General features: G+C 63.2%; 1 protein-coding gene across 1 annotated transcript; it reads left to right on the plus strand.

The window, feature by feature from the left end:
• Positions 1-466: 466 nt before the first annotated feature.
• RBBP8NL (RBBP8 N-terminal like) lies at positions 467-15,437 on the plus strand. The gene is made up of 14 exons (XM_081033248.1): positions 467-522; positions 7,545-7,687; positions 8,740-8,782; positions 9,370-9,465; positions 9,773-9,885; positions 10,435-10,507; positions 10,962-11,092; positions 11,241-11,320; positions 11,511-11,677; positions 12,172-12,886; positions 13,121-13,253; positions 13,676-13,746; positions 13,857-13,998; positions 14,751-15,437. The coding sequence occupies exons 2-14, from the start codon at positions 7,627-7,629 to the stop codon at positions 14,768-14,770; spliced, it is 1,845 nt and encodes a 614-aa protein (XP_080889374.1). The 5' UTR covers positions 467-522; positions 7,545-7,626; the 3' UTR covers positions 14,771-15,437.
• The last annotated feature ends 1,928 nt before the right edge of the window (positions 15,438-17,365 follow it).

The following is a 17,365-nucleotide window of genomic DNA, read 5'->3' on the forward strand; positions in this document are numbered from 1 at the left end:
TCTGGCTACAGAGCTCTGATAGGACAGACCCTGTGCTCATTGCCCCAATTTACAGGCAGGGAAACCAAGGCCAGAAAGGTCTGCCCGCGGCAAGCCAGACTGTGAGGCAGGAGGGGCCGGAGCTGCCCACCTGTGCCCTAAGGTGACAACACCAGGGTCCACTCCCTCCTGCCCCAGCGCCCTTTCTGCCTGCCCTTTGTGTCTGAGGCCCCGGATTCTCCTTGTTAATTGGCCAGAGGCGCAGGCAGAGATATTGTGGGGAAACAATTCCATCTCTATGTGGGTTCAGACCCAACCCGTTCTGCCACTTTCTGTGTGATGGCAGAACCCGTTGGGCGACTTTGGGCCGTCTCTGCCTCCTTTCTGCTCCTGGCTGGGAGAACCCAGAACCTGTCAAGCGGGTTTGGCCAAAATTGTGTCTTGTTGCCTGTGCAAGTTCACACACTGCTCGCTTCTATCTCGGGCAGGAGCGTTCCGGCTCGGCAGGAAGGTCCACGGAGGTCAACACGGGCAAGGGGCCATGTGAGTACCTGAGGGACCCCAGCAGTCGGAAGTGGGGGAAGGGCTGGCGTCGCTGTGAAGGTGGAAGCCCTGGCCCCTGCTCCCTGGGCAGGAGGAGGGCAAAAGGTGGGCAGGCCAGGCTGACAAGAGGGGCAGAGCCACCTGCTGGAGGGCACCTGGTTCAGGCAGCCAAGTGGGGGAGGGGAGCAGTGGGCTTCCCAGGCAGGGGCCTGGGTGCAGAGGCAAGGCTGGGCCTGGCACTGCTGCGCCAGGAACTCTGTCATCTGGTGAGGGTTTTGGGGGCACCAGGAATGCACTGGTAGCCAGGCATTCCATCCTGGACCGCCCCACTGCTGCATCCCCCCGGGACAAAAGGGGTGCAGCCGTGGGGGCAGTGCATGGTGCAGCCGTCCACAGCTCAGTGCTGGGCACTGTGGGACGCGGCTCCCCATGGATTGGCGTCTCTGTGAGGCAGTAAAAATGGCTCTCAGGGGCCATGGGTCCCGCTCAGCCTTGCCCAGCCAGGCCTCAGGGAGGTAGCAGGCAGCCCCTCCTCAGGGAGTCGCGTTGCAGGGCCTGCTGTTACCTGAGCCACAAAGCGACACCTCAGCCACCCAAGAGCGCACCTGCCTGTTCCCCTGCATGTGTACACACGCATGTGGGACACACAGCTCTGTGTGTATGTGTGCACGCGAGTGCTGCTCTCCCTGGGCTCGTGCACTGCTGTGTGCATGGCAGGGAGGGGGCTGAGGGTGGTGCACACGTACGCGCATTGGGGCGTGCACTAATGTGTGTTAGGATGGTGTTAGGATCCTGTTGCGTCCATATGTGTGCATGTGATCGTCACACGTGTGCACGTGTGTCGTGGGTATACGTGTCTGGCAGGTATTAGAGATCTCCTGGCAATGACACCCCTCTGGCCATGACCTGCCCCCTGGCCTGGCCCAGAAGATCAGTAGGAGGCCCTGCTTCTGCCCTGGCTGTGCCCCTAGTGAGCTGGTGACCATAACAGATTAGATGGCGTTGCTCTAAGCCTCAGGTCCTCATCTACATGTGGGGTTGCCATGGCCACTCCACGGGTAAGCGTGAGGGCTCATGACTCATTGCATGCAAAGTGCCTGTCAGGTGCCTGGCACGGGAGGACTCCCAGGCTGGCACCTGACCACCTGTCAGTGGGTGGGTCGCTGGAGCACAACGGTGCTGGAGGAGTCCCACGGTGGCACAGAACCCCTGGCTCCGGGAGCGTGGGGCAGAGCGCACCACCTCCACCTGCCTTGTGGACGGGGACACTGAGGCTCAGCCATGGGAGTGCCTGCCCATCGCCGCGGGGGTCCCCACGGAGGGTGGACAGAGACAGTGGAGCCTCTTACCTGCTTCAGGGCCCGAGTCTGTGGAATGGAACAATGAGCACTTCCTCAGAAGGCACGCGTGTGCTGAGCCCGGGCGTGCAGTGGGCACTCATAAACTCACACACTGCCAACACTCCCAGGCTCTGATGTGGGCCTGGCCTCAACCGGGAGGTCGGGGCGCACACTGTCCACGCGGCTCCCTCAGAGAAGCCGTGGGGCCACCATGGTGCCCCTACAGGCGCCTGAAGCCCTGGTGCCTTGCTCGACACTGGCATGTGGGCACACTGTCCGCTGCTGTGGTTACTGCTGCCTCGCTGCACTTGTCTTGTGGGCAGATGGACAGGCACACAGACCAATGGCAGAGCAGGGGAGGCCCCAACCACAGGAGGTGGCCAGCAGGTGAAGAGCCCAGACACTGGAGGGGCCCAGGGGCCCCAGCTGGCCATACCCTTGGGCTGTGCTGCTCAGCCAGCTGGAGGCCAGTCCAGGCCGGGGGCCACAGCGGGGCCTCACCGCCTCCCTGGGCGTGGGGGCCAGACGGCACCTGTCCTGGACACAGACACCAAGACTCGGTGAACCCTAAGTGTCCACGCAGTGGGCAACTGTCCAAAGATGAGAGTGTGCCATCGCTGTTGGAATCCAAGACCTCTGCCATGAACTTGGGGAATGGGGGTCTTGTCCTCCTGTGAAGGGTCTTTGTGGCAATGGGACTTGAACTGGTCCGGAGAGGAGCGGTTCTGTAAGCAGCACTGCTAGCCCCTGGGGCGGTCTCATGTGGGAAAGCCGCTAGTGGGGAAGCGCAGGTGCTGGACAAGGGTCTCCATCTGTAGTTAACTGGGCACTCTGACCTGCCTGCGCTGATATGTAACACTCATACAGGTGTCACCTGGACATACATAACCTGGACAGGTGTCACCTGGACACGTGTTACCGGGAAGGGGATGGGTAAGTAGTATTACCTCCAGATGAGGGAACTGAGGCTCAGAGAGGTAAAACCACTTGCCCAAGTTTGCACAGAGGGTGAAGGCAGGTTGGGGGCCCACACCAGGGCTGTTGGCTTTCAGCTTGGACCCCCCACCTTTAGCGCTGTGCCCAGGCTAACTGTCCATGGTGAGTGGCAGGTGGGTGGAGTCATGGTGTGGCTGACCCACCGGCTCCTTCCAGGGGCTCAGCCCCAGCAGAGACCTTCCAGCTGGACTGTCCAGAGTGGGAGGGCCACAGAACTCCTAGGCCTGCCCTGGGACCCTAAGGAGCCAAACTCAGGTCTCACCCCCACCCCCACCCTAGCAGGCAGCTCAGGCCACCTTCTCCTGTGCACAGGCCCCCCCAGACCCTGTGGCAGCTCCCACCCCAGGCCTTGGCATCTGTGCCCAAGAAGCACACAGGCTCCGGGGAGCGCCCACCTCACCCTCAGAGTTGCCTGAACCCCCAGCCCCCTAGCTGCCTTGAGCACTCCTGACAAGCACAGGCCAGCCTGCTGACCCCCTGGTGGGAGGCTCTAAGCTGGGTTCATCCCACCCACGGCCACCAACTTCCCAACTTCCTCGAAGTCTGCAGACTTCCCCCTGGGTGGGTACCCACATCCCTCTACCTCCCACCCCGTCCCAGCCCTCCCCATGCACCAGGAGGGTGAGGCCTGAGACGGGGGCTGCCCAGGAGACTGACTGTCCACTTTGCCTTGGCCAAATGCATTTCTGCCACCCGCCCTCCCGGGAAAGCCATACCATCCCCACCGTACTGCCGCCCATGGGCTGGGTGGCCCTGTGCCTCCCTGGGAAACAAGGGACTCCCAGCAGGGTGCACCCTTTCCTGCTCTGCTTCCCGCCCCACGCACAGCACTGCTCTAGGGCCTGGTCCGTGCTGTTCTCTCTGCCCAGCATGCAGGAGGGTGTCTCCTGCCACCCTTCAGGGACCCTGAGAGGAATGGCCAGACGGGAGACGGGGCTGGAGGGACAGCTGAGGACACAGAGAGGAGCATGGGGGGTGGGACCTAGCTGACAGTACCACAATGACAGCGTCAGGAGCAATGCCTGCCTCTCTGACCCAGAGCCTGCACAGGCCTCTCCCCGGCCCATGGCACCAGGGGCTCCCTGGGGCGGCTCCTCTGTGGGCGTCGGCTGGGCGTTGGCCAGGCCCACTGTTGGAGCTGGGGGAAGAGCGGCCTGTCAGGCGGGTCTGGGTGGAATTTCAGGTGCCCTGGTGCAGCTTCTCCCCAGCCCTCCATGCTTGCCTGCCAGAGACCTGAGCCCACATAAGCTCTTACCTCCGGGGAGCCCTACCACAAGATAAAGGTCGGCACAGCTACCAGGACACGTCCCTGGTCCACGCAGGGTGAGGGCACAGCGTCCACAGCCCCAGAAGCAAGTTCAAACCCCGCTCCCACCTCCCAGTGGGCGGCCGGAGGGGCATGACCTGATCTCTCTGGGCCTCAGTTTCCCCATCTGGAGAGTGGGGTCTTTGCAGTGCGGTCAGAGTTAGATAGGCTGTCAGACAGTGAGGGCATCAGCGTGTATGGCGCTCAGGAAACAGGCCGGGTTCCTATTTCTACCCCACCTGCTCAAGTCCTGGCCTTCCCCAGCCTCTGGACTCAGCATCTTCTCTCCTAACCTGCAAGGACAGGTGAGCTCTGGCTCCTGGCCTGGCGATGGGGATGGTCCCAAGCCCTGGCATTCCCAGAGTCCTCATGTACCTGATACAGAGCCCCCAAGCGGGCACCCTCACTTCCCCAGCCAGTGCTCCAGGGTGTCCCGGAGCCCAGGCAGGTCTGAGAAGCAAGTTTGGGGAGCCCCGCCTTCCCACCACTCCACCCTCCACCACACTCCAGCTGGCCCTGCCTAGCCGGCCCGCCGACAACACAAGATGCAGGACCGTACTTTCCTCGAGTAGGGCCCAGCCCAGCATCCAGGAGCCGTCTTCTCTGGTGCTCTCACACTTGACCCTGGGTTCAAGGGCCCGGCTGAGAGCCAGACTGGTTCCGCGTGGACAGTCCCAGCACATGCACACCTGGCCCCTGGCTTCTCTTGGGGTTACAGGGCCTGCTCCCCTCAGTCAGGACACCCCAGCCCCAACCCCCAGGGCCCCTGCCACCCCTATTTCCAAGAGGCCAGAGTAGTTGTGCCTCTCCTGTGCCTGATGTGCATGAATCCGAAGCAGGCTGGCTTTCAGGTCTGGCTCCGTCCTGCAGTGTCACATGGTGATAGCAGTGCGGGTGGGGGAGCAGTCATTCCTCCACCATGGACACTCGCCAGCTGGCATTTGGGGGTTTCCAGTTTGGGGCTGTTCTGGAGGGTGCTGCTGCAACTCCAGGCACCCTTTGAAATGCACATGAGACTGCCTCCTTTGGTGGCCATAGTGAGGACTCAGGCATGGCCTCCTGTGATGGGCCAGGGAGGATTTTCAGCAGAGGTTTCAAGGGCCTACATTGCCGCTGTGCAAAATACATTCTGGTGGGAGAGATGGAGGCAAGGAGCTGGGTGCAGTGGTCTGGTGGCAGTCCCAGGGTGGCAGTCCTGTGGTGGTGGCCCGTGTGGCTTGGGCCTGGGTGGGCACTGCACAGGAGGAAAAGGTGAGATTCTGAGCATATGTAGAAGACAAGCCAACAATGGTGCTGACGGGTCAGTGTGGGAGGCCAGGGAGACCAGCTGAGAGGGCCAGGAGCCTGGCCATCTGTTTGTGGGGTCCAGCGGCCCCCCAGGGCTCCTCAGGCTGAGGACCAGGTGGGTCCCTCTGACCTGGTGGCAAGACCCAGAAGGGAGGAGAGTGGGCTCTGGCCCTGGGCAGGCAGAACAGAACGCGTTCTCTTTGTGAGACTCAGGGCATGGGTCCCCTCATGCATAGATGGGGCTGGTAGCAGGACTCAGCCCTGCGGTGCTGACAGAGGGGCTTGGCTCAGCCTCAGTAAACACAGGTGGGGGTCAAAATTAACATCGACAACTACTCAGCCCCAAGGTGGGAACTGGTAGAAGGAACACTGGGACCTCAGCAAACCCAACACACACACACCCCATGTGGCACACACACTGCCCAGCCCGGGACGGGGCATAGCCGGAGTGAGTGGGAGCCCTGCATAGAGCTCTGAGCCTCAGAGGCTCCTGGCACCCCAGCAGCTGGCAGTGCCCCCTCCCCTCACAGGAGGAGCTGGCAGGAGAGTTCCCCAAAAGGGCTCTGCATGTTGCAATCAGCTAATGGGTTCACACAGCGTGTCATGGGCGCCCTAAGCCACTACAGGCCAGGCAGGCCAAGCCTCCTAAGCCTGGGGCCAAGTTGCAACCACAGAGGGATGGGAGAAATGGGGGTGGAGAGGAAGGGAGGGGAGGAGAGGAGGCCGCTCCTGCATGCCCACCTGCCGGGGCCTCTCTAGTCAGGTTGGGTCTCAGAAAGGTCTGGAAGGCTGTGAGGATGAACGTGTCCAGACACCCCCTCACACGCACACACACACATCCCTTTAATCCTGGCCTGTGTGAAGGGACGGGGGCTGCCTGGTGGCCTCAAAGCCATAGTGTGGGAGGAGGCTGCCATCAGGTGGGGCCTCGGTGAGAAGGGTCCTGGTGGGAGGGTGGGCAGCGATGGCGACGGTGACTGGTGAGGCCTGCCTGGTGACACATCTGTGCTAACATGGCCCTGCGAGGTCTGTGTCAACTCCCAGCTCTACAGTGGAGTGGGCACATCTGCTTCCCCCTCTCCAGTGAGGATGGCAACAGAAGGTCCCACAGGGAAGGGGGTGGAGGGCACTGGTGGCCTTGGTACCCCGAGACCGGTGCCCAGCCGCCACAGCAGTCTGCCACAAGGACCAAGGAGTGGCACCTGGCACCACGGTGAGGAAGCTGCCGCTGGGCTGAGCCTGGCCTCCCTCCTGCCCCTGCAGGACCCCACAGGAGGGTCACAGGTGCCCAAGAGACCAAGACGGGCACTGTGGCTGCCTCCACAGGGAGGGAAGGGCAGCATGGCGGGGTGGGTGCTCACTGCTGCCACACGGAGGGTCGGTTTGTGTGGCTCTGGGCTCAGGCTCTCAAGCCCACACTTTCGGTTTCCCGTAAACGTTTCACAGTGGTGAAACACAGGCACAGAAAAGGACCCCACCCACGAGGGATGGCGGGTGGGCTTCCATCAACACAGTACACATGGTCACCAGCTCCTGGAGGGGAAATGGCCGGCGGGCCTGCAGCCCCTCCCCGAAGGGCCATCCATGTCCTGCGAGCGCCTGTACAGCACACTGCTGGGTGGTCTTTCCCAGTGTGTGAATACGCCATGGCTCATTGACTCATGGCTGCGGGGGCAGGGGTGTCTCCTGTCTGGGCCTCACGAATACATGTCACACATACTGTCGTGAGGCCGGCACCGAGCAGGCGCTGGCGCCTTTGGGGACCTGCTTTGTGATGAGGCTGCATTACGGAGTGGAGATTGAGTGAACGCACCTCCCCTCCACCCCCCAGAAGCTCCCCTGCAGGACGCATGCTGAGGACAGGGCAGTGTCGATGAGCCCACTGGCTCCCCCGGGGTGGACATGACCCAGTGGGGGGTGTGGAGTAGCCCACAAGACAGGACTCCCCCCTCCAACATGGCGCTGGTTCTGCTCCCACACCCGTGGAGATGGGCAAGCACCTCCTCTCCGGGCAGTGGTCCATGGCTGTACCCTGCAGCCCACTGGCCTTTCCCAGGCCAACAGGACCCCTCTCCCTACTTCCTGCTCCACAGGCTGGAAACAGAGGGGCAGCAGGGCTGAGGGGCCATCCCTGCACCTGAGCATAGACGGGCCTGCGCCAGGGCCGTGGGCGCCATGGAAAGCTTCATGGAGTCGCTGAACAGGCTGAAGGACATTCATGAGAAGGAGGTTCTGGGTGAGTGCCATGGGAGCAGGGCGGGTAGGGGTGGGCCTCTGCAGGTGGCTGTCACCTGGACCAGTCGTCTTAGGGATGCTCCTACATGTCACCTCCATTTTCACCAAACCCAGGACCTCACCTTCTAAGCCCAGACAGAACTGACCCAGAACCCAGAGCGGCAATGTGGCCAGTGGCCGGGCCCCAAACCAACATCCCCAAGGGTGACCCTACAGGGCATTCTCCCAAAGGGTCAGCCCATGTCAGAGTGCAAATCAAAAGCCGGGCCTGACCGCAGAGAGTGCAGAAGCTCTGGCCAAGATGGGCCCCTCACCCAGGGCGGGGGATCTCAGTGTTCCCAGATGTGAGACTCTCCACCTCTAGGAACGGGAGATCACGGGGCCGGAGCCCATCAGGAGTGTTCCGGGCGTCGAGCTGAAAGGCTCTGCTTCCCTCCAGGACACCCAGGCCCAGCACTGCCCTGGCCGACACACCTGTCCAACTCCCCACCAGGGACAGGGCTGAGCCCCTGTACACCCCACGCTCCACTGCCCGGGCCAGACCCTCCGAGACCTTGCCACAAGTGCTCACACACCCCGAGGGCCCAAAGGGCCTGGGTCACCTTCCCAGAGATCCAGAGGCAGGGGCTGTTTGGGCTAACGAGCGTAAGCCGGACCACAGAGAGGTGACAAGGAGGGAGTCTGCTGGGCTCTCCCCCAAAAGCCCGTTTTATTTCAATACTAGCCATACCCAAAAAGAATGTCCCTCCCAGGACTTGGCTAGGTGGCTGGTCACTCCCAGCTTTGGGGTCCCAAGCAACCTCCAGATAGACACTCCTAGCTCTGCGGCTCTGTAGAGCCAGAGAGCCCCGGGGAGGGAAGAGGCTGGTCCAGACCCGTGGTTCCTGGCAACTATATGGGGTGGCCTCGCAGAATCAGTGAAAGGACCTGGACAGGGGGTGGGGTGTGGAGGTGGCCCTGCCTGACCACCAGGGACAGGAGGTGCCCCGGACTCTGCTGCGGGGGTGGTAGCACAGCTGGCCCTGACCCTCTGCCCTTTCCTCGCTCCTCCAGACCTGCAGAACAAGCTTCTAGAACTGAACTCGGAGAGGTGCCGGTGAGTCCGGATGGGCTCTGGCCCAGTGGGAGGCAGATGAGAAGGACAGCGGCTCGCCAGTTGCTCACCTGATCCCCCGAAACCCCAGGGAGTCGCTACCCCATGATGCTCAAGGGGAAACTGAGGCTCAGCGTAGGTGGGGGTGGGGGAGGCGCTGGTCTCCATCATCATGCCTCTAGCAGCTGGTGGAGCCAGGACTGAACCTCTAAGCCACCAAGTGAACAGATACCCTCCACGGGGCTGGGCAAGCCATGCCCACTTACGACTCCTGCGGTATCAATAATTACCAACAGGGACATTCACAGTGAGACCTGGAGGCCTGGGGGGCAGGTTCCCCATGTCCCCATGTCCCCATGTCACAGACAGAGCTGAAGCCCTGTAGCACTACTCGTGGCACAGGATGCCCGGGAGTGCTCGCGTTGTGTGCTGGGTTCAGCCCTGCCTTCGCAAGGTCCCCCTTCAACGACGAAGTCCCCACAGTGGGTGCACCCAGCAGGACCCAGCCCAGGACCACGGGAGAGGCTGGCTGGGAGCAACGTGGGGTCCCTGGGCAGAGTAGAAAGCCCACCTCAGTTCGTCCCCCGCAGCGATGCCCAGAGGGTGGAGGAGCTGTGCGCCAAGAACCAGCAGCTCAGGGAGCAGCAAAAGGCTCTGAAGGAGAACGTGCGGGTGCTAGAGAACAGGTGAGCCCTGGACACGGCCACCTGATGGCCACGCCCATGGTGTGTGGTGGCGGGGCAGGCTGGGGAAGATGAGAAGGGTTCCATGGAGAAGAGTCTAAGACACTCTGGGGTTAACGAAACCAGGCAGCTTTCCCACCGCAGGACTTCTCAGAGGCTTCACGAAACAGCATTTTCTAGGTTCCTTCCCAAACTCAGTGGGTAAGGGATGAGGTGGGCCTTCCGTGGAACACATCCTGGAAGGGTCCCCGCTCCTCCACGGGCCTCGGTCTGCCCCTCAGAGTGGCCTCTTGCCTCCCTCGCCCCACAGGCTCCGGGCTGGCCTGTGTGACCGCTGCACGGTCACCCAGGAGCTGGCCAGGAAGAAGCAGCGGGAGTTTGAGAGCGCCCTCCTTCAGAACCTGCAGCACGTCTTCTTCCTCAGTGAGCCCCCGCCTCGCTGTCCCCTCCCGTGGGGGCTTGGCCACCAGGGCCTACTCAGCCTGACATGGGGTCGCAGGGAAAGGGGAGAAGGCCATCGTGCTGTCGGGCGGGCACCCCGCACCCCGATTTGCAGACAAATGGTACAAGACCCCCAGCTGGCCCCGGTATGTCCCTCACTTGCCGCCACTTGGCCTGCAGGCGTCCCTGCCCTCTCAGGGCCTCAGTTCCCTCTTCCATGTGACGAGGAGGGGTCCCTGAAGTCCCACCGGTCCTGCCAATGAGGAGGACAGGCCCTCATGCCCTTGGGTGACATCCCAGGGACAAGCTTCTGGAGGGGTCCCATTATACTCCTCAAGGCTGGCGCTGTTTACTCAATCACATCCAAACACCCCCTCAGGCAGCAAGCATTTAGGGGCACCTACTGTCTGCCAGGCCCTGGTCTGGGGACAGGATAAGGAGGCAAGGAGGGCTTCCTCCCCAGGGCTGTGAGGACCATCCCCTGCCCTGCCTCCCCTCCCCCAGTCCTTCACTAATCAATGCCTTTTTCAGCCAATGAGATGACCCGGCTTCAGGAGGAGAACGAGACCTTGAAGGAGGAGGTGACCCGGCTTCGGAGCCCAGGGTGAGTGGGGAGGCGCCGGGGGCCTGAACACCCCATTGCCCCGTACCCTGCCCACATCAGGCGCCGGGCACACGTCCATGGATAGGGTGCCAGGGGAGGAGCATGGGGTTGCAGCCCTGGTGTGGGGTTCCACGGGCCATGCACCACGAGCCAACTCCCGACCTCCACAGTTACAGGCACAGGTGCCTATAGAAGGACAGAAGCCCAGCAGACTTGCTAGGAACAGGGCTGGGTCCCCAGGGCCCACTGCAGCTGACACTTGGGGCTCCGCCAGGGACCGCTCAGCCCTGCAGTGTAAGCCATGCTGGCGGGGTCTCAGGCAGTGTCAAGAGAGTTATCTTCTGGGTCCCCTGGGTCCCCCTGCAGCGGTGGCTGGGCCCCCAGGAGGCCGCCCTGGCCTTTCTGATCGCCTCTGGAGGGTACTACCCTCTCACGCCCTCCCCTCTGGAGACAGGCCCACGCCCCAGTGCAGGGAGGGCGCCTTGGACCCCACCTCGCCCCTGCTGCTCCCCTCCCCTGGTTCCCGGAAGGCTGTCACCGAGAAACTCCCAGGAGGCCATGAGGAAGACGAAGACGACCACCCAGGTGCAAGTCGTGGGGAGAGGCTGTGGGCAAAGCGGAGGCCAGCAGGCTGGGCACTGCAGGACCAAAGAGCGCTCTGGCTGGGGGGCTGAGCTGCTTGTCCCCCTGAGCACCTCCCAACCTGTCCTGCCCACTGCTTCTCCTCCCACAGAAAAGTTGGGGTACAAGACATCTCCAGTGGCCAAAATCTCCCCAGGTGCCAACCCACCTGAGCCTCGGGCCCCAGACATGGTGAGGGCAAGGGACCCCCAAACCCACTCCTCTCCAGCAGGCAGCCGCGCCCCACATATCACACGTCCGTCCTTTGTGCTGGCAGATGTGACGTGGGTGGAGGCGAGGCTCAGAGCGGGTGGGTGGCCTGCCCGAGGTCTCACAGAGAGCAGGGGCCAAGGGCCACAGCTGACCTGCCTGCCCTGTGCAGAGTCCCCAGCGCATCTCCAACCAGCTGCATGGGACCATCGCTGTGGTGCGGCCAGGGGCCCGGGCCTGCTCTGCTGACCGGGGCTCCGCCAACGGGACACCTCCACTGCCACCTGCCAGGGGCAGCACACCCAGCCCACCTTATGAGCACAGCCTCCCCCTGGACAGGTGAGACCCTGCCCACCGCCACCACCAGGAGTGGCCCCAACTGAGCTCCTGTCTCCAAGTCAATCCCACCTTTAGGGAAGGGCCCGGAACTCCCCGTCTACCCCTCCAAGAGGCCCTGCCTCTCCTGCCCTTCCGGACTGTGACTTTCCTGGGTACCCCGCATGTACAAAAGTCCCCATGTGGACAACTCCTCAACGGCCAGAGAGGGGCAGGGGATGCTGGGGGAGGAGATGAGGCCAGGTGCTCCAGGTGAAGGCGAGTCGCTGCTGCCCTGAAAGGGGCTTGGCCACAGAGCCCAGGCCCCAGGTCACCACTGGCCAGGTCACATGGCTTGGCTCCCAGGGCTGAGGGCCAGGAGCCCACCTCTCCCGTACCTGCCCTACAACATGGGTGGGTCTTCTTACCTCTCTGGGCCCCAAGTCCTCACCTGTGAAATGGGGGTTGACCGTGGGCTCTCTCATTGAGCTTCTCCACCACTCCCCATGCCCCCACAGCTTCCTGCGGGCCTCTCGGCCCTCTGCCATGACCTACGAGTCCCTGAAGCCCTCCCTCCAGGCTGACCGCCTCTGCCTCACGAACCGCCACCTGTCCCTGCACCTGCGGAGCCCCCACAGCAGTCCCCGGGCCCCTTCCACAGTCCCCAGGGGCCCCCGGCCCGAGGGCCTGAAGGCCAGGGAGGCGGAGGCCTGGGAGGATCCCCTGGGCCTGCTGGGCCTGCCGGGTGCCCTCGTGGACATGCGAGACCCACGGCTGGAGGGGGCGCTGCAGGTGCTCCTGGCCCAGCAGCTGCGGGCTCGGGGGCAGGCCAGCTGCGCCAGACTGAGGGGCACACCTAGGCTGCGGGAGACGCCACCCTCCCCTCCAGTCGGCTCAGACTCCGAGGGCCCAGAGGGCAAGGCAGCCGGGGCAGCCCTGCCCGGGGGGCAGCACCCACAGAGCACAGGCCCAGGCAGCCCCAGGGGAAAGGAGGACATGGCCACACAGCACCATGCCCCAGACAAGCCCCTGGACCTCTCGGAGTGGGGCCGGGCCCGCGACACCCCCAAGCCCTCAGGCCAACCAGGGTCGCTCAGCCCCAAAACTGCCCACACTCCCAGTCCTGAGCCACCCCAGGGGGCAGAGCCACCTGCCCAGTCTGGACCCTGGGGACGCAGCAATGGCACCAAGGGGGCTAGAACATCCGAGCTGGAAGATCCCCCCACTCCCGAGGTGAGGCTCAGCCCTGCTTTTGCCCCACATGACCCCACCCAAGCCAGCATCCACCTCTCCCCTCTGCGCCACCAGCCAGTCTCCAGTGAGAAAGCCTGGCTGCCTGACCACACGAGAGGACATGACTGACCCACCAGCTGAGCCCAGCCAGGGTCCCCAGGCTGTGCCCAAGGCTGGGTGTGGGCAAGGCAGTCACCTCCAATGAACTCAAGTCACTTCCTTGCTTACCCCCAGGACCCCTCACATCCTCTCCCAGGGCCCCAGCCCAGCCTGCCCTCTCCAGGCGGAACAGGAGACGAGTCCACAGAGCGGCCAGAACTGTCCCCTCACCTGCAGAGTCCTGATGTTGATGGCCACCCAGGTACAGGTGAGTATCAGGGGTCCAGGGTCCAGCTCAGCCCCCGGGCCTGACAGGCCAAACCCTGGGTCCAAGGCTTAGTCTCCCACCTGCGACCCAGAAAGCCGTTGGGGGCACAGGGTGGGCGTGCTCTGACCACAGACAGTGAAGGGAAGAATGTCCTAGCAATTAGGGCTTGGGGTCAGGAGGTGAGCTTCCCATTACACTGCAACCAAGCCAAGGACATCCCCGCTGGTGGAGCCATTATACCGACACTGGGGACACTGGGCCTGGGTCGGCCCTAGGACAGGTTACTTGGCCCCTCTGTGCCTCAGTTTCCTTATCTGCAGCATCGTTGCCACTCATCCTAGCCTGGCAGGCTAGAGAGGCCTATGTTTCCACTAGACCTCCTGGCCACCAGCCTGGCCTGACCCACACCCTGCGTCCTGCAGAGCTCAGCAAGCCAGAGGTGCAGCAGCCAGTGTCAGACGAGCCGGATGAGCCAGACGCTTCAGACAGTGAGGTGGGTTCCCAGCCACATACTGGCTAGGGTGGGGGTAGTGGCTCCAGGCCAGGGTTGCCCCAGGCTTGGGGGAAGGGTCCTTGCCCTGACCATACCCCCACACCGCTCAGATGGGCCTGAGCCCCGAAGCCAAGGCCCGAGTGACACTGAGTATGCCTGGGGAGGAGCCCAAGTGTTTCTGCACCAAGGAGCGCGGGCGGAGCCCACAGCAGAAGAGGAAACGGGCCTGCTCCTCTGACCTGTGGGACAAAGGTACTCTGTCAGGGGCAGTGGGGCGGGGGGGACACAGCCACTTGCGGAATGGCACCATCAAACTGACTGGAACCCAGAAACCAGCCCTCCCAGAGCCGGCCCTCAAGAGGAGAGACCAGGGGTCAGGCCTGGGTGAATCCTGGCCCCTCTTCCTCCTCACTGCCAGGCCTGGGCAGTCCCTTCAACCTGGAGGGTTGGGGACTCCTGGACCCTCTTGGCCACCTTCAAAGAGGAGCAGACGGTGGTGCAGCCCCTGGGGCATGGAGTGTGTTTGTTCCCACGAGGGGAGCTGGGGGCTGCTCAAATGTTTGTCAAGGGTAGCACCTGTGGGCCCAGCCCCTCCCAACAGAGCAGCAGGAGCAGCGGCCCAGAGGGTATCAGGACCCCCCACTTCCTGCTCTGGCCACAAAGGCAGCTCCAGCCAGGCCTCCGGGTGCCTGAGAGAGCCTTTGAATGAAGGCCTGAGCTAATAATGGATGGTGTTTGTCCAAGCCTGCACTAGGTGGGCTGGGCCATGGCCGCCACAATGCACCATTGTTGCTGGGAAGGTGACCACGGCCTTTGTTTGCTTGGGCGAGCAGTAGAGGAGGCCAGCACACCTGTCTGATTTTGAGGCACTTCCTGTTGGGATCATTTGGAAACCATCCTGGTGGGTGCAGTCCGCAGGGGCGCACCAGTGTCTGCCCCACTCTGCACTCTGACACGAGGCCACCACCACTCACCCTGGCCTAACCTCAGTCTACTTTCCACAGCCTCAAAGAAGCTGTCCTGAGAGACAAGGGAGCCAAGGGGCCCGAGAGCCAGAGGCACCCCGAGGACGGCAGCCCCTCACCCAGCAGCAGCAGCTTGGGGGACACCTAGCTAGCTGTGCCCAGGGCATCACCGCTGACCCAGATGTACTTCCCACCTGACCGCCCACAGCCAGGACAGCCCACACCACCAGCCTAGTAGGCAACCCGGCTCTGCAGACGAGGCGCCTGGGTCCTGGCCATATGCAGAGGGACTGGGAAGGCTGAGGGCAGGTCTCTAGCTGGTCTTTCGAACCCCTCCTTCTCCATGAATTTCAGAAGTAAACCAGCTGGACCTGCTGCCCCTCTCTCCCCAGCATCTGCTCCCTTCTGGGGAGTAGGGGTTCAGGAGGCACTGGAGGCAGGGATCCTGCAGCAGCAGCACCCTCCCACCTCCTGCCCCTCACCCCCACCACCTCTGACCATCCCAGACTCCCCTGGCATCCCGGATTCCCAGGGCCCTACGAGCCTGGCCGCCCCTTCCGACAGGCACTGAGCGAGGAGAGCGGTCTTGGGCGCCCCCTCGTGGAGCCCTGCAAAACAGCGCTGGGCGTTGAAGGCGTGAAGGACACAGGAGGCAGGAGGGCAGTGGTGGGGTGCCTTCGCAAAGAGGGGCCCCAGGGCACTGGGAGAATAAAGGTGTAAAGAAGGATGGTGTGTGCCGCTGGCGGGGTTGGGGGTCAGCCGGGCCTCCACCTGCCTAGGCAGGCGATTCAAGAGGCTCTTGAATGCATGCAGGGTTGGGTAGGACACCGGAGGGCAGGATCTAAAGGAGAAGAGCGTTGCAGGGACAGGGAGCCCTCCGGGGAGGGTTGGGGGAAACAGAATGGAGAATGTGCACAGGCCTCAGCATGGCCCCTCACTGTCTCCCCGAGTCCCTGGGCCCACACCACACCTGCCACTAACCAGCCAACCCTCTGCACAACCACAGGGCAGCCCAGCCGGGATTCTGCCCTCAGCACTCAGGCCATTCTGCCCGCTGGGACATTGTCACTTCAGGAAAGCATGTCTCACAGGCCTCCAGGGGAGGAGCTTAAACGGATTCCTGGGCCCAGATAGACACGCTAAATCAGGATTTTAAAAGCTCCCAGGGGAATTCTGTACATGTGGTTTGAGAACTGGTCCTTCCAGGGCCAAGGCAGGACACGGGGCAGTGAGTGGGCTAGGTGAGGCCTGGGGCAAACTGGCAGCACAGACCTGACTAGCGGAGGCACTGCTCGCCGCCTTGCTGCCTGCGGGCCCCAGAAGCCAGAGGGACTAAATTCCCCAGAGAGAAGTCTAGGTGTGTGTGTGTGTGTGTGTGTGTGTGTGTGTCCACGCACACACACGTGAAATCTCCCAGCTGTTACTAGTCACTTTGTTTTTATTGAAATCAAATAAGAGAACCTGGGTGCAGCATTCACACCCAGCTTGCAGGCCTGGGTGGTGGAGAAGCTTCATGGGCAATTTGGAAGGGCAAAGGGAAGAGGACAGCCTGGGCACTGGCAGATGAAAGTCAGTAGGAGGGGCACGCCAAGGTGGGAGGTGGGTAAGGGGCCTGCGGGGGGGCGGGCATGGGGGGGCTGATCACGGTGCCGACCAGAGACTCGCCCACCCATTTCCGGGAGGCACTTCAATGCCGGCCTCCCCCACTTAGACAGGAGCTCGCAGGCCAGCACAGAGAGACGGCGGACAGTGTGCGAGCCGCGGGCAGCACACACAAAGCACTGTCAGAGCTGTATAAGCAAACGCCGAGGGACCTGCTTCCAGCCACTCGGCAGACCAGCATGGGTGACGTCCCGGCAATACGTGGGGTGGAAATCACTAGCCCCACTCGAGGGATAAGTAAGGCCACAGGCAGAGAGCTAGACACAGCGGGCGAGTGGCACAGAGGGGCCTGCAGACACAGGTGGGTCCTGGGGTCCAGAAGGCATCACCTGAGCCTGAAGCCACTGCCTCTCAAGTCATGGGGACCCCGGTACAGAGCAGGAAACAGGCGTAGGTCACTTGGCTGCTGAGGGAAGTAAGCACAGGACGCTGCCTGGGGCTGAAGGCCCAGGACCGCCCCAACCTGCCTGCCATCCCGGGCAGGTGCCTTCTCCCGTCACACGCTGGTGTCCTCTTCAACGAGGGAGCCCAGGGAGCACCGCTGGCCATTCCCGGGAGCCCTGACAACGGAACGACCTGCCACACGGCAGGTGGCAGAGCTTCTCCCCGCCCCAGCCGCTCCGGCCGCCGCACAGACACTTAACCGCGAGGGGAAGTGCACTGCAGCCTGAAGACTCAGGCTTGACGGAGACTGACCACAACACCGCAGCCCAGCAGGAGCCCAGCTTCCCGGGCGGGCGCTCCAACAGCGCCACCGCCGCCGCGCGGCTCCGGGACCCTGGGGCTTTGCAGACGCGCCTCTGACACCCCGGGGAGCAGCCGCGGCGCCCGGCAACCCGCCCTCGGCGCCGCGCTGGCCAATGGGACGGCGCGATGGCGCTATATTTGTATATGGGCGCGCCGCGGCCAATGAGCGGCGTGCGCGGGCGCGTGCGCGCATGCGGCGGCGGCGGCGGCGGCGGCGGCGGGCGGCCCGCGGGCTCAGTCCGAGG

This window comes from Rhinolophus hipposideros, assembly GCF_964194185.1.
Source record: "Rhinolophus hipposideros genome assembly, chromosome: 22".
In the NCBI taxonomy this organism is placed as follows: domain Eukaryota; kingdom Metazoa; phylum Chordata; class Mammalia; order Chiroptera; family Rhinolophidae; genus Rhinolophus; species Rhinolophus hipposideros.

Coding starts and splice junctions, on each gene's coding strand:
- RBBP8NL (XM_081033248.1), top strand. CDS start 7,627: ATGGAAAGCTTCATGGAGTCGCTGAACAGGCTGAAGGACATTCATGAG. Junction 9,466..9,772: donor GTGCGGGTGCTAGAGAACAG/GTGAGCCCTGGA, acceptor CTCGCCCCACAG/GCTCCGGGCTGGCCTGTGTG. Junction 13,999..14,750: donor CTCTGACCTGTGGGACAAAG/GTACTCTGTCAG, acceptor TACTTTCCACAG/CCTCAAAGAAGCTGTCCTGA.